The sequence below is a fragment of the Saccopteryx bilineata genome, chromosome 5 (genome assembly GCF_036850765.1).
Source record: "Saccopteryx bilineata isolate mSacBil1 chromosome 5, mSacBil1_pri_phased_curated, whole genome shotgun sequence".
Taxonomy (NCBI): Eukaryota; Metazoa; Chordata; class Mammalia; order Chiroptera; family Emballonuridae; genus Saccopteryx; species Saccopteryx bilineata.
Genome location: NC_089494.1, coordinates 126,422,458 through 126,447,404, shown reverse-complemented (window position 1 = coordinate 126,447,404; position 24,947 = coordinate 126,422,458). Strand labels below are relative to the sequence as shown.

The 24,947-nt window shown below is 38.7% G+C and overlaps 1 protein-coding gene across 2 annotated transcripts in view; it reads right to left on the bottom strand.

Moving 5' to 3' along the window:
• Window positions 1-19,430: 19,430 nt before the first annotated feature.
• The window catches only part of LOC136337881 (interleukin-2 receptor subunit alpha-like), a 78,287-nt gene continuing 72,770 nt past the window's right edge, over window positions 19,431-24,947 (bottom strand). For both annotated transcript variants that reach the window (XM_066279794.1, XM_066279795.1), the window contains exons 8-9: window positions 22,092-22,217; window positions 19,431-19,941 (exon numbers count right to left, since the gene is read on the bottom strand). In XM_066279794.1, coding sequence (XP_066135891.1) covers window positions 22,094-22,217 — 124 coding nt within the window. In that variant the 3' untranslated portion in view covers window positions 19,431-19,941; window positions 22,092-22,093. The remainder of the gene's footprint in view (window positions 19,942-22,091; window positions 22,218-24,947) is intronic.

Below are 24,947 nucleotides of genomic sequence, written 5' to 3'. Positions count from 1 at the left end.
GAAGTTCTCTGACAAAGGTTGGTCAATAAGTTACTTATGAACCAAAGCTTCCTTTGCTAATACATCCACTCACAGGTAACTCTGCAATACACAAAAATATTTGATGCAGCAGAGAGGCAGCTAAATCTGTGTGTTTTAAAATAAAGAACCAATTCTTAGGGTGGTCCCTGGAATTTTTTAATTGAATTTATTAGGGTGACACTGGTGAACATAATCATATAGGTTTCAGGTGCCCGATTCCACAGCACATCTCTGTACACCACACTGTGTGATCACCCCCCCCCCCTGCCCTGCAAGTCAAGTCTCCGTCCTTCTCCATTTATATCCCCAACACCCTCCCCCCCTCCCTTCCGGCAATCACCATGATCACCATGCTCTTGTCCCTGTCCATAGGTTTTTTGTTCAAAATTTTGTCCGAAGTAGTCGTATGAAACTTCTCCCACAGTTTAACAAAATGACTATGCTTTTCCCTTTTCTTTCGTTCTGACACAGTTTTTGGATTCTAATGGACTGACTATAAAATGCACAAAAGAGTGCTATTAGTCTGTGTTCTTATTCTAAAAGTGCTTAGTTTATTTTAACTGAGATGAAAAGTGAATTGGGCTTTGTACCGAAGAATGTATCTGTAGATGATGTTATTCCAGCAGTATCAAAGTGTTATTTACAGTTCTGTAGCAAAGCCCATAATATTATACTGAAGCAACATCATTTCTGAGAATCATCTCAACCACATCAGGCTTGTCCCTTCATATCTTTGTTTATTTATTTTGGTACTTGAGAAATAAAAGGAAATTCTACTTTATTGACTAGAAAAACATGTTCAGGATTGACAAAATGTTTCCTATGAAGATAGATTAACTCATATATAAATATGTTTATTTTTAATGATAAGAACACATACCAAATATGAGTCACCTCTTGGATTTCTCCTAAACTGAAATACTTTTTCAAGAAAGGCGTAAAGTTCATAATATCAATCTTCACTCCTTTACAAATAAACAACAATGTTAGTATCACGTGACCCCTGAATTCTAAGAGAATTGTCTGGAAATTCTACTTTGTTTTTTGGGTTTTGTTTTATTAAAGTGAGAAGCAATCTATTTTGCTCTAACTTTTGAGTTTTCCTTAGTTCTGAGTCCAAAGTGCATCTTTCTCCTCTTATATTTACTATTTTAAATGAAGAAATTTTATTATTATACATATGGTTTGGCTTTTTATTCCTATTTCTAGCTGGTTTATCTCAGTGTCCTCTTTCTAGTTATAGATAGATTCATTTCCAAGTCTTTTCCCCTAAATTCCAGCCTACTAGTAGTCTTATTTTCTCATATACAAGTGACTCATATTGACTTATATGAACTTATAGTTGTTTTTTTCTTTTTTAATGAGAGGAGGGGAGGCAGAGAGACAGACTCCCACATGCCCCCTGACCTGGATCCACCTGGCAAGTCCAGTAGGGGGTGATGCGCTACCCATCTGAGGCCCTTGCTGTGTTGCAACGGGAGCCATTTTTTAGCACCTGAAGCAAAGGCCATGGAGCTATCCTCAGTGCCTGAGGCCAACATGCTTAAGCCAATCGAGCCATGGCTGTGGGAGGGGAAGACAGAAGAAAGAAAGAGACAGAGAGAGAAGAGGGGTTGGAGAAGCAAATGGTTGCTTCTCCTGTGTGCCCTGACTTGGAATCGAACCTGGGACATCCACACTCTAGGCCAATGCTCTACCACTGAGCCAACTTGCCAGGGCATGGTTGCTTTTTAAAAATGTTTTAGCTCCCCTCCACCTTTTTGGGTAGGAAATGGTAGGTCCTATATTTTCTAATTACTAAAATATGTAGGGTAATTGATATTTAGTAAATTTTCCCTAAGTTGTAGCAAAACCCATATTTCTACTTAATTAAATTAGTAGTATCTTGGCCCTGGGTGGATGGCTCAGTGGTAGAGCATTGGCATGGTGTGTAGAAGTCCCAGGTTGATTTCCAGTCAGGGCACTCAGGAGAAGTGACCATCTGCTTCTCCACCCCTCCCCTCCCCTTCTCTCTATCTCTCTTTTTTCCCCTCCTGCAGCCATGGCTCCAATGGTTCGAGCAAAGTTGGCCCCAGGCACTGAGGATGGCTTTGTGGCCTCGTCTCAGGAGCTAAAATAGGTTGGTTGCTGAGCAATGGAGCAGAGGCCACAGACTTATCGCCTGGTACGCATCTTGCCAGATGGATCCTGGTCCGGGCAATAACAGAAATTTGTCTCTGCCTTCTTGTCTCTCACTTAATTAAAAAAAATTAGTAGTGTCTTAGTATTTACAGACAACTTTAAGCCACCACTCAAGTGCTGACTGGTTTGATCTGTAGGGTCATATGGGTATGGACAGAAAAATTTCAGCATTAGCATCTCAGGAAGCAGCAGTTATATATTTCTGAAAGTTTTTTGTTTTGGGGATTTTTGTTGGTGGTTTGAAAGAGATAGTGGGTCCAGCACAAAGTAAAGAAAACTATTGAAACTCTGTTGTCTTGTTTAGTTTAAAATGAAACTACAAGGATAGATTTATCTTGAATGTCGCATGTACTCATTTCCTGACCAAGTTGGATTCTATTAACAATAAAAACAGGATGGTCTTTAATTTATTTGGGTTGTCTTATTACCTTAAGAGTTAGTTGTCAGTTTGTGAAAATACTGGTTTTCAACATGTCAAAAGTTTCAGTTAAACTATAGTGACAAATGCCAGTCTCGTTAATCACCACATAGTAAAATTATGATATGATCTTTCTTTAACTATCATCAGGTCACTTAGTATCTCCTTACTCTTTTAAGGTTTAATAAACTAAGGGAAAGATTGAGACCATTACATATCCAAATGTAATTGAGCACTTTACAATTATTTAAATAAGACACAGTTTTTCTATTTCTGAAAAATAACACGGAAAACTTTTTCCCCCTAAATGAATCAAATCTCAAATAATATTAAAATCTCTGTACCTTGCAACTCATTAAAGGGTGACACCAGTAACAATTTGCAAAGAGGAAACTGTAGAAATGCAATAAAACAAGATAATTTTGGGAAAATTGAGGTTTCTCTGTGGCTGTCATGCTAAAAACATAGCTGAGAGCTGGTCTTTGCAAGATCAATGGGGGCACTCTGCAGGAAATGTGATTTGCATATCTAAATAATTCATTTAAGGTCCTGGCCAGTTGGTTCAGTGGTAGAGCGTTGGCCTGGTATGCAGGAGTCCCGGGTTCTATTCCCGGCATGGGCACACAGGAGAAGCGCCCATCTACTTCTCCACCCTTCCCCCTCTCCTTCCTCTCTGTCTCTCTCTTCCCCTCCCTCAGCCAAGGCTCCATTGGAGCAAAGTTTGCCCCGGGCACTGAGGATGGCTCTGTGGCCTCTGCCTCAGGCCCTAGAATGGCTCTGATTGCGGCAGAGCGACGCCCCAGATGGGCAGAGCATCGCCCCCTGGTGGGCATGCCAGGTGGATCCCGGTTAGGCCGCATGCGGGAGTCTGTCTGACTGCCTCCCCATTTCCAGCTTCAGAAAAATCAAAAAAAAAAAAAAAAAAAAAAAAGAATTGATTTAAATCATAGTTTATAAACCACACCATAGACAGTCAGCAGTAAGGTACCATGGAGTCATCGTTGTCGTCTCTGTATAGCAGAACTCACGTGTTTACACAGAGGGCACGGGTGCATTTTTAATTCCCAGAGACAATAAAACTACGTATGAAGTATACAAAAGGAATTTCATTTTATGTCCACAATGGAGATTGTAACCATTATATTTTTTATATTTGGGGTAGCACTGTAGTCTCCTATTAATTTATATTACTTCAATGCACTTTATCCTAAAAACATCTTGATTTGTGTTCAGGATATTAGTCATATTAGTTTCTAATTACATCCTGTAACCTATGGTAGCTTTTGGGATTTCAAATGTAATTGAAAGGCTTAATTTTAACTTGTAGGATCAAAGAGTGGTATGGTCACATCAGTGCTCTAAGAGGAACATTTTTTTCCTCCCAGGGACTTTTGTGAGATCAAGTGACAGTCTGGTAACCAGATGCAGTGTCTAATCTTTGGGTGAAGCGGGCTTCAGAGAAGTGGCTGTTGCCTTGGGGGGCAAAGGCAGATGCTAAGATGCATTTTGAAAAATGACAACTGCTGAGAATTGGTGATTGGCTCGGTGTGGTTAATAAAAAGGATGAAAAGTTAAAGCCAACTCTGTGGTTTTAAGCAACAACAGCAGAAAGAATGGTGGTCCCATTGGGGAACATGGGATAATCAGAAAGAGATTTTGGTTCCTGGGAGAATATGGGTGCTCCAGCTTGGATATCTTGCTTATGAGAACATAGGACACCCAACTGGATGTGTGTAATTCATTGGCGCATGAGAACAGTAGACCTTCTCAAATAAGAGGCTGGGATTTGGATATAGAGATTTGGGAATCCTCACCATCAGTGTAATAACAAAAGTCTTGATGTAAAAAGCCATGAATTAAGATAAAGAGCTTATAGAGAAAAGAGCAGAGGGTCTTGGGGATGCTCCCATCCGATGATGACAAGAACCACAGAAGGCAGCAAACCACACAGAAGGAGAACAAACAGCCCACCGCTCTATAGAAGAGATTTGTATTGGAGTTGAAGCGGTATTATAGTGTTGACCTCAAATAACTTTTCTATGTCAGATAGTAACTGATAGAAAATCTTCATAGATATCACGATAAAGGGACTTAGGATTTTCTTATTATATAAGGTCTAAAATGAACCATAATTATTTTCATGAGTTGATAGAACACCAGTAAGTACAAGTCTCCCTGCTGTAAAATAGCAGTGTTCCTGAAGAGTTTTCAATGAAAAGTCTGTCCTGTCTGCTGTGCCTTGCTTTCTAAATATGTACATCATAACTTAAAGAGTTGGGGAGCTGTTCGGGCCCTATCATGCTGTGCAGCAAAATCTCTTTCTTGCCATATTTTTGATACCATGAAATCCAAGTCTTTTAAGCCACAGTTATAGAGTTTTCCCAACTCATTTGTGTCTTTAGAACCACCCTATGAGGGTGGCGAGGCAGGTGGATTATTCCTGATTGACAGGTAAGAGAATAGATACTCAAAGAAGTTTAAGAGTCCTGTCCATAGTTATATGAAAAGGAAGTGGGACTCAGGGCTTCTGGGTTCAAAACAAACTTTCTTTTGGTTGTTAGCACACCATCCACATTTATTAGATATTTCCTGAAGTTTCCTGCAATTGAAACCATAGAATTTCATCAAAACATATCCCAGAAGTACATGATGACTTTTTTTCTCTGCTTTACTGAGTAAAAATCCATTTCGAGAATATTACATACGATATGTCAGAGATCTAAAGTGACTTTATTGTGCTCTTTTGAACACATTCTGAGGCATATTAATTCTTCCCAGCTTTATGAGGAAATGACTCTTTTTTTTTCCTTTCTGAGACAGAAAGAAAGTCAGAGAGAGGGACAGATAGGGACAGACAGGCAGGGAGGGAGAGAGATGAGAAGCATCAATTTGTTGTTGCAGCACTTCAGTCCATTCATTGATTGCTTTCTCATATGTGCCTTGACTGCATGCCTTCAGCAGACCGAGTAACCCCTTGCTCCAGCCAGTGACCTTGGGCTCAAGCTGGTGAGCTTTGCTCAAACCAGATGAGCCCGAGCTCAAGCTGGCGAGCTCGGGGTTTCGAACCTGAGTCCTCTGTGTCCCAGTCCCATGCTCTATCCACTGCGCCACAGCCTGGTCAGGCGAGGAAATGACTCTTGAAAGGGTTCTTACTGGTATTCTCCAGAGGCTGAGGAGAGTTAATTGGCTTACAAAGCATATGTGTAGTGCACCAAGGAAATAGTTTGCTCATCTCTTAACATCTGGACGTCCTTTTATTTTTCTACCATTATGTATTCAAGTCTAAACACGGTGGCCATTGAAAAATAAATATGGTATGTAAACAGCATGTACATAATTAACAATAATTTACTGTAGCTCCACGATACTTGATAAAAACGTTTAAAAAAAGACAAGTCTTCATGTTTGTAGCATTATGTTAAAAATATCCTGGTGTAGCTGTATAACTTACAAATTCAATGTACCCGTAATATATTTCATTTTTTTTCTTTTTATTGAATTTATTGGGGTAACACTAGTACACTGTATTGCATGTTCATCACCCCAATCAACTTTCCGTCCATCACCATTTATCCCCCATCACCATCCTCTACCCCTCCCCCTCATCTACCCCTCCCTTACCCTCTCTCCTCTCCTCTATACCCCTCCCTTCTTCTCTATCCCCACCCCCTTCTCTACCCCTCTCTCCTCCACTACCCTTCCCTCTCTACCCCTCCCCCTCCTTTTTACTCCTCCCCCTCCTCTACCCCCCTCTACCCTTCCCCTCCTCCACACCCCTCCTTTACCCCTCCCCAGCCATCACCACACTCTTGTTCCTGTCCATGAGGTTTTTCTCTTTTTTTCTTTCCTGCTGAATCCCTCAACCCCAGCCCCTCCCCTAACAGCTGTCTGAAAACATTTTTATAGTAACACTTCATTCTAATTTTGAAAGAATTACCAATTATTTTTATATTATATACTTTGAAAATATGGGGACATTGTTCAAAATGTTTGTGTGCCTGTTAATCTCTGAACAAAAACAGTTTTATTTTTTCAATCTGCGTTCCTCCAGAGAGATAATAAAACACGGCTATGCTAAAAACTGATTTTCACCTTATGCTAATCATATGCTCTCGGCAGACTTCTTCTCCTGCTCCCTTCTAAACATAACCTGCCATCAAAACAAGAAACCAAAGAAAAACATCATCCAAGGAAGACAATTACACAAATACAAAAGAAATACAAATTCCAAGACATAAGTATGTTTATTTAGTAGAAAATGAGAGATGAATGTGGATAACTATGCCATTGAAAATGAGTTTTTTCCTTCAGCTTGGCCTCCAATTTCCTTGGCCCCCAGTCCATTAGCGTGACCTTTTCTCCCTTTCAGCTCCCCTTATGCATGTAAAAAATAGACTTTGTCATAACAGAGAACATAGGATCCTCCAGGATTTCAGAATGTACCTCTCTCCCCTCAGCCATCCTCACTCTGACTTCCCTTTTCCCCTGCATTGGCCTCGGCCTTTCCTTCCAGCCCCCTGGGTCCCCTCCAGCTGCATTTGCCTATAACCTGACCTGCACATTTCAAGCACAGGCTGTCTGGCACCTCAGAATGCTCTCTTCCCCACTTTTCCTCAAGCCCTCCCTCCTCTAGCCTCCTGCCATCCCCACTCTGCTCTTCCTGTTGCTCTATTCCAATTCCAAGTCCAAAGGCATGCAGTCCACCTGATCAGGGGTCCACTGTCCCATGATTCTAACTGTAACCTCCTAATGGAGTCAGGATGGCTTTCCATTTTACTCGAATCCTCTCTCTTTTCTCCACAAAAACAATTATAAACTTCTTAAGCCACCGTGTCCATCCTCACTTGGCCCAGATTGTCTTTTCTTTTCTTTTTTTTAGTGAGAGACAGAGACAGATTAAAAGCATCGATTCTTTTTTTGTTTTTTTTTTTTATTTTTTAAATAAATTTTTATTAATGTTAATGGGATGACATTAATAAATCAGGGTACATATATTCAAAGAAAACATGTCTAGGTTATCTTGTCATTAATTATGTTGCATACCCCTCACCCATAGTCAGATTGTCCTCCGTCACCCTCTATCTAGTTCTCTGTGCCCCTCCCCCTCCCCCTAACTCTCTCCCTCCCTCCCTCCTATGTCCTCCCTCCCCCCACCCCTGGTAACCACCACACTCTTGTCCATGTCTCTTAGTCTCGTTTTTATGTTCCACCAATGTATGGAATCATGTAGTTCTTGTTTTTTTCTGATTTACTTATTTCACTCCGTATAATGTTATCGAGATCCCACCATTTTGCTGTAAATGATCTGATGTCATCATTTCTTATGGCTGAGTAGTATTCCATAGTGTATATGTGCCACATCTTCTTTATCCAGTCTTCTATTGAAGGGCTTTTTGGTTGTTTCCATGTCTTGGCCACTGTGAACAGTGCTGCAATGAACATGGGGCTACATGTGTCTTTACGTATCAATGTTTCTGAGGTTTTGGGGTATATACTCAGTAGAGGGATTGCTGGGTCATAAGGTAGTTCTATTTTCAGTTTTTTGAGGAACCACCATACTTTCCTCCATAATGGTTGTACTACTTTACAGTCCCACCAACAGTGGATGAGAGTTCCCTTTTCTCTGCAGCCTCTCCAACATTTGCTATTACCCATCTTGTTGATAATAGCTAATCTAACAGGGGTAAGGTGGTATCTCATTGTAGTTTTGATTAAGCATCGATTCTTTATTGCAGAACTTTAATTGTTCATTGATTGCTTTCTCATGTGCCTTAACTGGGGAGTTCTAGCCTAGCCAGCGACCCTGGGCTTCAAGCCAGCGACCATGGGGTCATGTCGATGATCCCACACTCAAGACAGCAACCCTGCACTCAAGCTGGTGGCCTTGGAGTTTCAAACCTGGGTCCTTAGCATCCTAGGTTGACCCTCTAACTACTCTGCCTCTGCCTGGTCAGGCAGATTGTCTTTTCTCATTCACGACTGAGAAGGTGGATACTCTCGTTTTCATTTTCGTCATATGTTTTAAGGCCTACGTCATCCCCTCTCGCCTTTATAATTGTCCTCCCTTCCTCTTCTCTCATGTTGAAGCCTAATACGCTCAGTGTATGCATTCTCCTGTGTACTTTTTTTAACCTCCCTACAAGTGACAAGCTCCATGAAGGCAGGGACTGGGCTTTGCTCCTCCTGTATAGCCCTGACCTTTGCTATGGCTATGTTGTGCCTTTAACAGACGTTCAAGAATGATGTGTTCAATTAAGGGCTTACAAGAACTTCAGGCAGTATGTACTTCCCATACTTTGAAATGCTGCTTAACTCAAACTCACTTTTATTTACTCCTAAGAGGCAATAGACACATTGGTTACAAGCACAGACTACACAGCCTCACAGATTGGCTCTGCCGCTTACTAGGTGCAGGACCTTGAGGAAATTGTTTGCTATCTCTTTGCCTCAGATTTCTCATATGTTAACATGGGATCACAGCAGGTTATATCTTATAGAGCTGTTATGAGGATGAAATTGTGTGTGTGTGTATTTGTGTGTCACTGGAAAGTATACTGAGTGCTTCCTGTGTATGGGAGCGGTGTTATAAAGCCCTTGTTAACTACAAATAGATAAATTATACAGGATATTTCTTAGGCAATTTTTAGATCTGTTCAAAAGGAAGTATAAGGGGCGATACTGGAGGATTTGAATGGGAGCCCTCGGTGTTATTTTGCAGAGTAGCCATTGGGATTGAATTTCCCATTGCTTTCTAGAGGGTAATTTTTTTCTCTTCCACTAGACTAATTTATATAACCCAACTTCAAGTTTCTGTGTAGATCTGTTGCTTTTCTATTTTATTTATTTAATTTGAAGATTTAAAAAATAATTTTTTCTGGGGTGCCCCATCTGTCTGTGGTATTGTACTAACACTATAAAAAATGCTTGTTTCAGTTCTGTTAAATAGTTATTTTATTGATGTGTTTGGCAGAATAAACTCTTATAGTCAACATCCCCTTAAGGAATTTGCCGTATACATTTTACACCCAGAAGGGCGGAAACAGCTGTTGCAAACAGACCCAGTTGCATTGTGATTATAGAGGAACCAGAAATGCAGAGACCTGGCTGTGTGTACATGGTCAGTCACTGCCATTTTCTCTCTGATCCCATATCCTCTTGAGAGATCGGGACTAGGAAATTGCTGATGTGTCTCCCCAGAGTGTGTTTTTATTAATCTAGAAAAGGCAGTGGTTGCCACAGGCGGGGATGGGAAGTGGGATAAAAGAGTGAGCATGGTCAAACGGTACAAGCTCCCAGCTATGAGATACGTGAGTCCTTGGGATGTGAAGTATGACTTGGAGACTATTGTTAATTATACCGTATGGTGTATCGAAAGCTGCTGAGATAGGAGATCTGAAAATTTGCAGTCACCCACAAGAAAAAATTGTAAGTATGTAAGGTGTTGGATGTTGACTAAATTTATTGTGGTGATCATGTTTCAGTATATATATACAGTTGACCCTTGTGTAACACAGGTTTGGATTGTGGGAGTCCACTTGGAAGTAGAGTTTTTTCTTTTTTATTATTATTTTATATTTTTATTTAAGTGAGAGGAGGAGAGACACACTCCCACATGTACTGCAAATGGGATCCACCCAGCAACCCCTGTCTGGGGCCAATGCTCTGCCCATCTGGGGCCATGATCGTAACTGAGCTATTTTTAGCACCCGAGGTAGAAGCTCCAAGGAGCCATCCTCAGTGCCTGGGGCAATTTGCTAGAACTAATAAAGACATAGCTGAAGGAGAGGAGGAGAGAGAGAGAAAGAGAAGGGGAAGAGGAGGGGTGGAGAAACAGATAGTCACCTCTCCTGTGTGACCTGACTGGAAATTGAATCCAGGACTTCTATATGCCTGGTCAGCACCCTACCAAGCCAACTGGCCAGATCAAGTGGAGTTTTTCAGTAAATATTGGAAATATATTTTCTCTTCCTTAGGATTTTTTTAAAGTAACATTCTTCACTCTTGCTTACTTTCTTGTTAGAATACAATATATAATGCATATAACATACCAAATTTGTGTTAATTGACCATTCATATTTTCAACTCAACAGTACACTATTAGTTGTTACATTTTGGGGGAGTCAAAAATTATAAATAAATATTTGACTGCATGTGGGGGTGGAAGAGTCAGTGTCCCTAAGCCTTGCATTGCTCAAGGGTCAACTGTCTATCAAATTATGTTGTACACCTCAAACTAATACGATGATGTTGTATGTACACAATTACTATACATCTCAATAAGAAATATAGAACACAGGGCAGCAAACTTGCCACAAAGAGCCGGACATGAACTATGTTAAGCTGTGCAGACAACATAGAGTCCCTGTCACAAGGGCTTAGCTGTGCCACTCTAGGGTCAAAGCATTGTGAGCAATATGTAAATAATGGGGCTTGGCCGTGTGCCAGTCATAGTTGACTTGTGGACGCTGAAATTTGAATTTCATACAATTTTTGTGTGTCATGGACTATTACTCTTTCAATTTTCCCCTCAATCACTTAGGAATGTAAAAAGCATTCTGGGCTTGGAGGCCATACAGAAACAGGGAGAGGGTCAGATTTAGCCTGTGAGTGGTCGTTGGCCAATAACCAGACAATTCCTACATGTATATATATTTGAGAATATACGGTATGCAAGGCATTACCTCTTAGTATTGCTGTTTGTAACCATTTTTACTGTCCTTTTCCTTATTTCACAAAGGATCATGAAACATTTGAAAAATTTGAAAGGCCTTTGATCAAATTGTGTGTGTATATGTGGTTATGTATATATTTGGCTAGAATAGTTCAAAACCTCTGGGCTTTTAATTTATCTTAACTTTGCCTAATGTTTTCCCACCTGTGTAGATAGATTGAAAATTCTGAATAACATAGTTCAGATATTTACTTGGGTCTTATGGAAGAAGACATTTAAAGCCTCTTAGGCTGGCCTGACCAGGTGGTGGTGCAGTGGATAGAACATCAGACTGAGATGCAGAGGACCCAGGTTCGAAACCATGAGGTCACCAGCTTGAGTGAGGGCTCATCCAGCTAGAGTGTGGGGTCGCCGGCTTGAGCATGGATCATAGACATGACCCCATGGTTGCTGGCTTGAGCCTGATGGTTGCTGGCTTGTTCCCACAGTTGTTGGCTTGAGAAAGGGATCACTGGCTAAGCTGCAGCCCTCCGGTCAAGGCACATATGAAAAAGCAATCATTGAACAACTAAGGAGCTGCAGCAAATAATTGATTCTTCTCATCTCTGCCCCTTCCTGCCTTTCTATTCTTATTTGTCCCTCTCTCTGACTCTCTGTCTCTGTCAAAAAAATAAATAAAAAAGTAATAAAACCTCTTAGGCTGTTCATTTATTCTAAACCCAGGATGTATCCAATGACTTTTTGGGGGGTAGATGCAACCTCAGAGAACCCCTGTTTATAGTTAAACAGGATAAGTTCCATTTCGTAAGCTGTCAGCTCACCCTGATCCCAGAAGTTACACTCACAGAAATGCATAACGAGCATGTGAGTCATACTGGTGGTTCTGTACAAAGTTAAGGAGTTTCTTTTCCCTTAGGGAGAGGTGATTAAAACAAAAGGCACCCTGCAGTTAAGATCACATTGTATGTAGACTCTCACATAAAACTTTTTCCCTTGACATGAATGAAATCATAAGTGTTTTTCTGTTATTAAAAACTTTTCATGGATTTCACATTAGCGTCTATATAATTATCATTCATACGATTGCACTGCAGTTTGGAATCATTCATTCCTCTCTGCTCATCTAGGTTTTGTCATATTTCTGCCACTTAAAAGACTTTATGGTGCTCCTTGGCCAAAAACCCTTTCTCTTTCTGCCTGTTTCTTAAATATAGTTTACAACAACTAGTATTGCTATGTCAAAGGTATAAATATTTGTAAGCTTCTTTGTAATTCTTTTCTAGAAAAGTGGTACTTTTTTCCTATTAACATTGTATAACAGCTCTTGTAACTATATTCTCAGTTGTAACAAGCTAGTGTACACTTTATTTTCTTTTTAATTTTTTATTTATTGACTTGAAACAGAGAGAAAGGAACATTAATTTGTTGTTCCACTTATTGATGCATTCATTGGTTGATTCATGTATGGGCGCTGACTGGGGATCAAACCCGCAACCTTGGAGTACTGGGATGACGTTCTAACCAACTGAGCTACCCAGCTAGGGCAAAGTAGTTAATGCTTTTAAAACCATGTTTTCTAATTCAATAAATGAGAGAAATGATGTTTCACTTCAAACAAACTTTGTTAGGCACTAATTGTATGGCAGGTGTGGTGTGAGAGGTTAGGAATAGGAAGGTTTTTATTTTTTTAATTAATTAATTAATTAATTAATTTTTTAGTGAGAGAGAGAGACAGGAAGGGAGAGAGATAAGAAGCATCAACTTTACTTGTGGCACCTTAGTTATTCATTTGATTGCCTTCTCACATGTGCCTTGACTGGGGGGCTACAGCAGAGTGAGTGAAACCCCTGCTCAAGGTAGTGACCTTGGGCTCAAGCCAGTGACCTTGGGCTTAAGCCAGTGACCATGGGCTTCAAGCCAACAACCTTTGGACTCACATCAGTGGCCATGGGGTCATGTCTATGATCTCATGCTCAAGCCAGCAATCCCTCGCTCAAGTAGGTGATCTTGGAGTTTCAAAACTGGGTCCTCAGCATTCCAGTCTGACACTTTATCCACTGTGCCACCGCCTGGTCATGCAGGAAGATATTTTTTTAAAATTCTGTTGAGAGATGTAGCCATATAAACTATTAGAATGCAATGAAAAAAATCCTATAAAATACCAAGAATGCTATGAGAGCATTTAGAGCAGAGTTACTGCATCTGGAGGAGCTATGAATAGCTGCCTAGAGAGCTGACCATGGGGAGAAGGAGACTTCTGGAGAAACACAGTTGGGGGGTGGCTACAAGGGACTAAGGGGGCGGTGTGGTGGGGAGAGGGAAATGGGAATATTGGTCAAAAGGTACAAACTTCCAGTTCTGATATAAACAGTTTTGGGGATCCAATGTCAAGCATGCTGATTATAGCTAATCATACTGCACTGATATACTTGAAAGTTGCTAAGAGAGTAGATCTTAAATGTTCTCACCACAAAAATGAATACATTTTTATTAATGTTAATGGGGTGACATCAATATATCAGGGTACACATATTCAAAGAAAATATGTCCAGGTTATCTTGTCATTCAATTATGTTGTATACCCATCACCCAAAGTCATATTGTCCTCCATCACCTTCTATCTAGTTTTCTTTGTGCCCCTTCTCCTCCCCCTTCCCTTATCTCTCCTTCCCTCCCCCTGCCCCCTGTAACCACCACACTCTTATCCATGTCTCTTAGTCTCGTTTTTATGTCCCATCAATGTATGGAATCATGTAGTTCTTGGTTTTTTCTGATTTACTTATTTCACTCCGTATAATGTTATCAAGATCCCACCATTTTGTGGTAAATGATCCGATGTCATCATTTCTTATGGCTGAGTAGTATTTCATAGTGTATATGTGCCACATCTTCCTTATCCAGTAGTCTATTGAAGAGGCTTTTTAGTTGTTTCCATGTCTTGGCCACTGTGAACAATGCTGCAATGAACATGGGGCTACATGTGTCTTTACGTATCAATGTTTCTGAGTTTTGGGGGTATATACACAGTAGAGGTATATATACTGGGCCATAAGGTAGTTCTATTTTCAGTTTTTTGAGGAACCACCATACTTTCTTCTATAATGGTTGTACTACTTTACATTCCCACCAACACTGAATGAGGGTTCCTTTTTCTCCACAGCCTCTCCAACATTTGCCATTACCTGTCTTGTTGATCATAGCTAATCTAATAGGTGTGAGGTGGTATCTCATTGTAGTTTTGATTTGCATTTATCTCATAACTAATGAAGATGAGCATCTTTTCATATATCTGTTGGTCATTTGTATTTCTTCCTGGGAGAAGTGTTTGTTCATGTTCTCTTCCCATTTTTTTATTGGATTATTTGTTTGTTTGTTTGTTGTTGAGTTTTATGAGTTCTTTGTATATTTTGGATATTAGGCCCTTATCTGAGCTGTTGTTTGAAAATATCATTTCCCGTTTAGTTGGCTGTCTGTTTATTTTGTTGTCAGTTTCTCTTGCTGAGCAAAAACTTCTTAGTCTGATGTAGTCCCATTCATTTATCTTTGCCTTCACTTCTTTTGCTTTTGGAGTGAAATTCATAAAATGCTCTTTAAAACCCAGGTCCATGAATTTTAGTACCTATGTCTTCTTCTATGTACTTTATTGTTTCAGGTCTTATATTTAGATCTTTGATCCATTTTGAATTAATTTTCGTACAAGGGGACAAGCTGTAGTTGAGTTTCATTCTTTTGCATGTGGCTTTCCAGTTTTCCCAGCACCATTTGTTGAAGAGGCTTTCTTTTCTCCATTGTGTGTTGTTGGCTCCTTTGTTGAAAATTATTTGACCATATATTTGTGGTTTTATTTCTGGACTTTCTATTCTATTCCATTGATCTGAGTATCTATTTTTCTGCCAATACCATGCTGTTTTGATTGCTGTGGCCCTATAATATAGTTTGAAGTCAGGTATTGTAATGCCTCAGCTTCATTCTTTTTCCTTAGGATTGCTTTGGCTATTTGGGGGTTTTTATAGTTCCATATAAATCTGATGATTTTTTGTTCCATTTCTTTAAAATATGTCATAGGAATTTTGATGGGAATTGCATTAAATTTATAAATTGCTTTGCATAATATGGCCATTTTGATTATATTTATTCTTCCTATCCAAGAACAAGGAATATTTTTCCATCTCATTGTATCTTTTTCGATTTCCCTTAACAATGCTTTGTAGTTTTTGTTATATAAGTCCTTTACATTCTTTGTTATGTTTATATCTAGATATTTTATTTTTTTTGTTGCAATCATGAAGGGGATTATTTTTTGAGTTTGTTTTCTAATATTTTATTGTTGGCATATAGAAAGGCTATGAACTTTTGTATGTTAATTGTGTATCCTGCGACCTTACTGTATTGGTTTATTGTTTCTAGTAATCTTTTTGTGGAGTCCTTCGGGTTTTCGATGTATAGGATCATATCATCTGCAAAAAGTGATACCTTTACTTCTTCTTTTCTGATATGGATGTCTTTTATTTCTTTCTCTTGTCTGATTGCTCTGGCTAGAACTGCTAACACCATGTTAAATAAGAGTGGAGAGAGTGGACAACCCTGTCTTGTTCCTGATTTAAGGGAAAAAGTCCTTAGTTTTACGCCATTTAATATGATGTTGGCTGATGGTTTATCATATATGGCCTTTATCATGTTGAGATATTTTCCTTCTATACCCATTTTGTTGAGTGCCTTAAATATAAGATTGTGTTGTATTTTATTGAATGTCTTTTCCGCATATATTGATAAGATCATATGGTTTTTGTTTTTTGTTTTGTTGATATGGTGTATTACGTGAACCATTTTACGTATGTTGAACCATCCTTGAGATTCTGGGATGAATCCCACTTGATCATGATGTATCATTTTTTTAATATGTTGTTGTATTCGATTTGCCAGTATTTTGTTTAATATTTTAGCATCTGTATTCATTAGAGATACTGGTATGTAGTTTTCTTTTTTTGTGCTGTCCTTGCCAGGTTTCGATATGAGGGTTATGTTGGCCTCATAAAATGTGTTTGGAAGTATTGCTTCTTCTTCAATTTTTTGAGAAATTTTGAGTAGAATAGGAACCAAGTCTTCTTTGAATGTTGAATAGAATTCAATAGTATAACTGTCTGGGCCTGGACTTTTATTTTTTGGGAGGTTTTTAATAGTTTTTTCTATTTCCTCCTTGCTAATTGGTCTGTTTAGGCTTTCTGCTTCTTCATGACTCAGTCTAGGAAGGTTGTGATGTTCTAGGAATTTATCCATTTCTTCTAGATTGTTGAATTTGGTGGCATATAGTTTTTTGTAGTATTCTACAATAATTCTTTGTATATCTATGACTAGAAAGCCCGGCGGTCATACAAAATGACCACTGTTCTAGATATTATAAATTGTAATTAAAATGATTTGTGCAAAGGTGTCTGCTAATTCAAACTGAATTACCCAGGGCAGGTGGCGAGGACACCCCTTTGCTTAGTGCCCCACGAGGTTTCCCTCTTCTACTTGCTTAATTGCTTAAAGTAGAGTGCAATGAAGGAAACCACTAGCGGTACATTTCTTAAGAGCCACTGCTAGCTCAATAAATAAATGTGATTTAAATATGTTTTAATCCTTTTTGCGTTTCGGTCAGCATTACTCTGTCATTTTTTTGCATTTCTCTCCTGCCTTTGTTCAAGGGACTCATTTTGTCGAGACAGGCTTTTTGTCTTGCATCTGAGGCAAGCCTTGTTTCTCTATGCTCATCAGTCTCATTTTGCCGAGAAAGACGCATTTGCTCTGCGACTGAAGCAAGCCTTGTCTTTCTCGGCTTAGTGGTTTCTTTTTGTCAAGAAAGCCGTTTTTGTGCAGCTTTAGCTCCTTTTCTCTCCTTTTCAGTGCTGTATTTTCTAGGAGGCATTCTTAAAAGAAATTACGTTAAGACGTAGTTTTTATGTAAAACAGATGATTGCCAATGCAAACAAATGTTCACCTTCCCCCTGACATGCTCAATTTGCATTCAGCCTTAAATTGTTACAAAAGCAGATGATTGCCAATGCAAACAAATGTTCACCTTCCCTCTGACCCATTCAGTTTGCGTTCAGCTGTGGCAACTTCACCCCATTGGCTAGTACAGTTATGCAAGCAACCAATAAGCTATCGGCAACAAGCAGACACTTAAGCTGCATATAATAAAGATGTCTGTGATGATTTCTCCTCTTTCATTTTGGATTTTGTTTATATGAGTCCTTTCTCTTTTCTCCTTGGTGAGTCTTGCCAAGGGTTTGTCAATTTTGTTGATCTTTTCAAAGAACCAGCTCCTTGTTTTATTAATTTTTTCTATAGTTTTTCTGTTCTCTATTTCATTTATTTCTGCTCTGATTTTTATTATTTCCTTTCTTCGGCTGGTTTTGGGTTGTCTTCATTCTTCTTTTTCTAGTTCCTTAAGGTGTGAAGTTAAGTGGTTTACTTGGGTTCTCTCTTGCTTGTTCATATAGGCCTGAAGTGATATGAACTTCCCTCGTATTACTGCTTTTGCTGCATCCCAGAGATTCTGATATGTCATATTGTCATTTTCATTTGTCTGTATATATCTTTTTATCTCTGTGCTTATTTCTTCTTTGACCCATTCATTTTTTAAAAGTATGTTGTTTAGTTTCCACATTTTTGTGGGTTTTTTTCCCTCTTTTTTGCAGTTGAATTCTAGTTTCAAGGCTCTATGATCAGAAAATATGCTTGGTACAATTTCAATTTTTCTGAATTTGCTGATGTTATTTTTGTGACCCAACATATGGTCAATTCTTGAGAATGTTCCATGTACACTAGAGAAAAATGTACACTCTGTCGCTTTGGGATGAAGTGTCCTGTAGTTATCTATCATATCCAAGTGCTCTAGTGTTTCGTTTAAGGCCAAAATATCTTTATTGATTTTCTATTTGTAGAGCCATCAGCAGTGTATTGAGGTCTCCAAATATGATTGTATTTTTGTCAGTTTTTGTTCTTAGGTCAATAAGTAGCTGTCTTATATATTTTGGTGCTCCTTGGTTTGGTGCATATATATTAAGGATTGTTATGTCTTCTTGATTCAGTGTCCCCTTAATCATTATGAAATGACCATTTTTGTCTCTGAGTACTTTTGCTGTCTTGTAGTCAGCATTTTTAGATATGAGTATTGCTACACCTGCTTTCTTTGGATGTTATTTGCTTGGAGTATTGTTTTCCAGCCTTTCACTTTAAATTTGTTTTTATCCTTGTTGCTTAGATGTGTTTCTTGTAGGCAGCAAAAGTTGGATTTTCTTTTTTAATCCATTCTGCTACTCTGTGTCTTTTCATTGGTGAGTTTAATCCATTTACATTTAGTGTAATTATTGACACTTATGGGTTCCCTATTGCCATTTTATAAATTGCTTTCTGTTAATTTTGTATCTTGTTTGATTCTTCTCTTTTGTTTTTCCATCATTTGTTTTTGTTTGTTTGTATTCCATACTTCTTTCCTCTGTTGCTACCTTTTTTAAGTCATGTGCTTCTGTGGTGGTTTTTTCAAGGGTGGTTACCATTAAGTATTGAAAAGGGTACCTACCATATTCATTGTAGTACCCTATCTTATGAGTGTTTCTGCACTCCATCATCCTTTGGTACTGTTAATCTTCCTCTCCCCCCCTTTCTTTTTGTTGTTGTCACAGTTTAAATTTGGTTTTATTGTGTTCTTGGTGGAGCTTTTACTTGTGGTTTTGTTTTGTTTTGTTTTTTGTATCTGGTTGGAAAACCCCCTTTAGTATTTCCTGGAGTGGGGGTTTTCTGATGATAAATTCCCTCATCTTTTCTGTATCTGTGAATGTTTTTATTTCTCCTTCATATTTGAAGGATAGTTTTGATGGGTATAGTATTCTTGGGTGAAAGTTCCTCTCTTTCAGGGCTTTAAATATTAGGGTCCATTGTCTTCTAGTTTGTAGAGTTTCTGTTGAGAAATCTGATGATAATCTAATAGGCCTTCCTTTATATGTTGTATTCTTCTTTTCCCTGGCTGCCTTGAAAATTTTTTCTTTGTCGTTGGTTTGTGCCAATTTCATTATGATGTGCTTTGGAGTAGGTCTGTTGTGATTAAGAAAACTTGGTGTTCTGTTTGCTTCTTGAATTTGAGGCTTTAGTTCTTTCCACAGGCTTGGGAAATTCTCGTCTATTATTTGTTTGAATATATTCTCCATTCCATTTTCTCTCTCTTCTCCCTTTGATATACCTATTATTCTTATGTTATTCTTTTTGATGGAGTCAGACAATTCCTGTAGTCACTAATCCTACCTTCTATCTGGCCTGTTCTATTAGTTAATCTTGTTACCTCGTTTTTCAGTTCATGAATTGAGTTTTTCATCTCTGTTTGATTTGTTTTTATAGTTTCAATTTCCTTGGTAATATATTCTTTGAGTTTGTTGAGTTGTTTTCTGAGCTCCCTAAATTGCCTTTCTGTGTTTTCTTGTATATCTCTGAGTATTTTTAGAATTTCTATTTTAAATTCTCTGTCATTTATCTCCAAGGTTTCCAAAATATTAAATTTTTTCTCCATAGATTTCTCCACATCTATCTGTGCTACTTCTCTATCTTTTGTATCCATGATATTCGATTTCCTTTTTCTTAATGGCATCTGAGAGTTGTCTTGTTGATAGCACTAATGAGAATTAATAAAGAATATAAAGTAAAAAAAGGAGAAAAATTGGAAAAAGTATTAAAAAAAGCAATAATAATTTATTATTTTCCCCCCTTTTTTTCTTCTCTTCCCCTCCTCTCCCCTCCTCCTTAGGAAAATATCGTGATGAACTGTGAATTATATTATGCTAAGTGGAACAAAAACTGCCTATAACAGAGGGTCTAAGTTGGGGGGAAGTGTTCAAGGGGCAAAAAAGGAAGTAGGGACCCACAAAATGCAAAAAAGGAAAAAATTTGGGTCAAGTATAAAATGATTTGCTTGTAAGTGATGGTCGACTCAGAGATATAATGAGAGAGATAAGAGGGAAACACAAAAAAGGAATAAAAAATAAATAAAATAAATAAAATAAAAATACTATTGTATTAAGTGGAGCAAAAACTAAGTAGAATGGAGAGCCTGGGTTGGGCAGAATGCTAATGAGTTAAAAAGCGAAGTAAAAGTCACCCAAAATGCCACACACAAAAAATAAAACTTGAGTCCCAAATAAAATAATTTGTTTGTGATTGAGGATTGCATAAGAGGAAATGTAAAAGGAGAAAAGAAGAAACTAATAGAGAGGGAGAAAAAAGAAAAAGGGGAAAAGGAAAAGAAGAAAAAAGAAAAAAAACAAAAAGAGAGAGAGAGTTAAGGGTTTTGGAGTGTAACCCTCATGGAGAGTAAGGAGGAAGAAAAGAAATAAAATACTTATGTGTAGTGTAGTTCAAGAAGAGGAAAGAATAAGACAGGCAGAGAATAAAAGAACAAAGGTGGAGGAAAAAGAATAGTAATAAAGGCAAGAGGATGAAAGAAACAAATAAAATAGTGGAACAAGTTATAAAGTCTGTGGATTTTTCTTGATTTTGAGAGGTTAACTTCTTCCTTTTTCTTTCCTTTCCCTCTTCCTGGTCAGTGACTCTGTACCCCAGGCTCTGCCCCTGTGGCATGCTTAGGTAAAGATTTGCAATTGATGAGACTCTCTACGGCAATGTCATATATTAGGCTTCAGTCTCGTTGGTAGTCAAGGCTTGTTAGCATTTGCAGGCTCCGACAATGAGAGAGTTTGTTTTCTCGGAGCCTCTCTCCTAGTCTCTCCTTCCTGAGTTAGCAGCCTGATGATCCAGCTATAAGGCTGCTGTTTGCCTCTGCCTGGGGAGTAAGAGGCTCAAAGAGCTGGCAAATCCCCACTCTATCCCTACTCAATGTAGGGCTCTGGGTAAGGCTCTGGCAGTCAGAGCCACCAGCATAATCAGGCTGGGCTGGGAGCTAATTGCTCTCAAGGTGACTTTCTATGAGCCTCCAGGTGTGTTCAGCATGCCTAGCACTCTGTGGGACCACTCTCCCCAGGCTTTTTGCACTTTGTAACCTGTTTTGGCTGGGAAGAAGGTGCCCTAGTCGCTGCCTGCAGTACAGGAGGTCTTAACAACTGCCAAGTCCCTCTTTTTAGTGTATATCCCTGAGTATGAAAGCTCTGCCAATCAGAAGTTGCCCCTACCCCTTTAGCAAGAGGCACTAAAAAATATCATGTCTCTTGTCTTAGATGACTGAGCTGAGAGAGATCTTGTCAGTTAGAGCTGCGCAGATCAGTTGGGAGGTGAGCAGACTGTGGGTTAAGTTAATTTCAGCAATTGGATCTGCTGATCTGCTCTAGGAAGGACTGCAAACTGCCTGTGTGCCTCTCCCCCAACGATCTGCTCCAGGAAGGACTGCAAGCTGCCCGCACCCCTCCCCCAACGATCTGCTTCAGGAAGGACTGCAAGCTGTCTGTGCGCACCCTTCCCCCGATGCTTGATTGTTTGAATGGCTGGGTGAGGCGCCCTGCCAACCCAGAGAAGCTTGGGCATAAGGAAGTTCACTTTGGCGCACTCCCCGCATGCTGCTGGCAGCTGCTGCTCATGGCACAGGCATTAGCTTGCGTGGGCTGATTCGCCACAGGCACACTTTTTCCTCGGCTTGAACGAACGTCTGTGCCACAGCCTAGCTTCCTCCACACCCTTAGCCCCCACCTCCCGACTCTCAGCTCCAAGTGAAAGCAGCCTTTGCTCAGGTTTGTGAGGAAGGCAGAGTGTTCCTTTCTCCGTCTTATTTCCTTCAGGGTTGATTATATATTTAGTCAATTTTTTGTTTGATCATACCTTTAATTTCTGTGTGTGAAACTCCCAGACGCTCCAAGGATAGATTTTTCTGTCTCTGGTTGATGAACTTGTTGAAATTTTGGGGAGATTTGTCGGTCGCATTCCTCAGGGCGCCATTTCTCTGACCTAAAATAAATTTAAAAAAAGAAAAGAAATAGAGGATTGAAAACACTTATCAACCCACTTAACCTAATTAATATTTACAGGACATTCTATCCAACAACAGCAGAATACACATTATTATATGCACATGAAACATTCTACCAAGATAGACCATTTTCTGTGTCAGAAAATGGAGTCCTATTCTGGGCCTCAATAAATGTAAAAGGATTCATACCACATAAATTGTATTCTCTAACCACAACACAATTAAATGGAAATCAGTAACAGAAAGATACCTGGAAAATTATCAAATATTTGGGAAGCCAAGAAAATATTTCAGAATAACCCATGGGTTAAGGAAGAAATCAGAAAATAAGGTAGAGTTTTTTTACCAAATTATATGAAGTTATGTTTCAAAATTTGTGAGCTGCAGCTAATGCAAAACTTAGAGGCAAATTTATCATATTAAATTCCCCTATTAATGAGAAAAAAATATTTCAAATCAATGATCTCATCTTCTGCCTAAAGGAAGTAATAAAAGAAGAGTAAATAAAGCTAAAAGTAAGCAGAACGAAGGAATAATAACTATGTTAGCAGATAACTGGCACTGAAACAGAAAATCGGTAGAGAAAACCAGATCACTAATAGGTAGTTTTTTGAGACAAGTGATAAAATTGACAAACTGATACCCAGACTGATTTTTTTTAAATGACAAAAGATAGATTATAAATAATATGAATTAAAGAATACATTTCACTACAGATGCTACAGATGTCTGGAGGATAATATTTATGAAGAATGATTTAATAACATGGATGAAGTGAACAAATTCAAGGAAAGACAAAAACTACCAAATCTCAACCCAGTAAGAAATAGATAACCTAAATATACCTACATGTATTAAAGGAAGGTAGTTAAAAACCTTCCCCAAAGTAAACTCCAGATACTGATAGCTTCAATAACAAGTTCTTATAAAAAGTTTGAGGTATTGCTTTTGACCTCCAAGTCCTTAATTCATCTGGAGTTAATTTGTTTGCATAATTTGAAGTAGAAATCTAATTTTATTTTCTCCCATATGAAAACTCCGCTCTTTTCTTAGCTTTGTGTATTGAATAGTCCTTCTGCCATACTTCATCATGCCCATTCTACTATGAATAAACTATTCCAGGAGAGGTGCGCCACCACAAGATTCCTGCCAGTGGAGATTAAAAAGAGCATCATCTCCAGGGAAATATATATTGCATGATTCAGATGGACCTTGACTTTTTATTTCAGTCAGTTAAATTAGAAAAAGCCAAAGTGTATGCATTTGTCTATATATACGTACATACGTACACATGTACATACATCTGGGATGAAATGACAAAGAAAACTTGATGACTGATAGGTACCTATGATATATAGAAACTGCTTGCAGTTCTTAAAAGCCTTTTCTTTTCTTTCTATATTTAATGAGAGGTCCAGGGATCTAAAGCATTTATTCCACCTAAAATGCTAAAGACTTCAAACACTTAATATCTTCTCTTATTCAGTCCTAGTCTTTCAAGGTATCTAAAAAGCTTAAGCCAAAATTTCTCTTTCAGATCTAATTAAAAATGAAAAACATCTAGCTGTCCATCTTGCCTGATTCCTGGAAGATAGTCTATTTTATTTTTCAGGTGCATTCTTCTCTTAGTGATATTTTTATATTTTGTCATTTGATCCTTGTATATTTTTTTCTTTGTTGGTCTGTTCAGTGTACCACACAACATTTTTCTTTCATAGTTACTGATGGAAACATATGTGCCAGGGAACCCCTAACAGCGGATGTAAGAGATGGCAGTTGCATGCCCTAAAGAACTATGGTACTGGATGTGTGCATAAATGTTGAACAAATTAAGGTAAGAATAAAAATTATCTGCCTGACCAGGTGGTGGCGCAGTGGATAGATCTTTGGACTGGGATGTGGAGGACCCAGGTTCGAGACCCCGAGGTCACCAGCTTGAGTGCGGGCTCATCTGGTTTGAGCAAAGCTCACCAGCTTGAACCCAAGGTCGCTGGCTCAAGCAAGGAGTTACTCTCTCTGCTGTAGCCCCCTGGTCAAGGCACATATGAGAAAGCAATCAGTGAACAACTAAGGTGTAGCAAAGAAAAACTAATGATTGATGCTTCTCATCACTTTCTGTTACTGTCTGTCTGTCCCTATCTGTCCCTCTCTCTAACTCTCTGTCTCTGTAAAAAAAAAAAATTACCTGGCAATTGGTTTAAAGGCAGAATTTTAGAATCTTTTACAAAGAAATGTCCTACATACTAAGGACAAAGAAAATAGGCAAAAGGAATTATTGGTGGACACTAATCAGGACCTGGAGATACATCTAGAACTCTGAGGGGAAGCTCACTGTATCTGTACTCTTCCATCTGCTGCTCAATCAATGGATATTAATCTTCAGGTCTAATGAAGTAAGACACCATCCTTTCCACAAATATTAATGGATGCCTATTATGTGCATAGCAGCACTAATGTAGACAATGAAATTTTATGAAGTACAATAAGCTCAAATTTTGGGGAGAAGGAAAAAAATAAATACAAAAAGTTTACTGACATGGTACAGCCATTATGAAAATGGTATATAGAGGTTCCTCAAAAATTAAAAGAGGAACTATTATATCATCCAGCAATCTCACTTTAAAATTAATACCTTACAAGATATCTATCTGCACTCCTGTGTTCATTGTAGATTATTCACAATAGTCAAGAAATGAAAACAAGTTAGT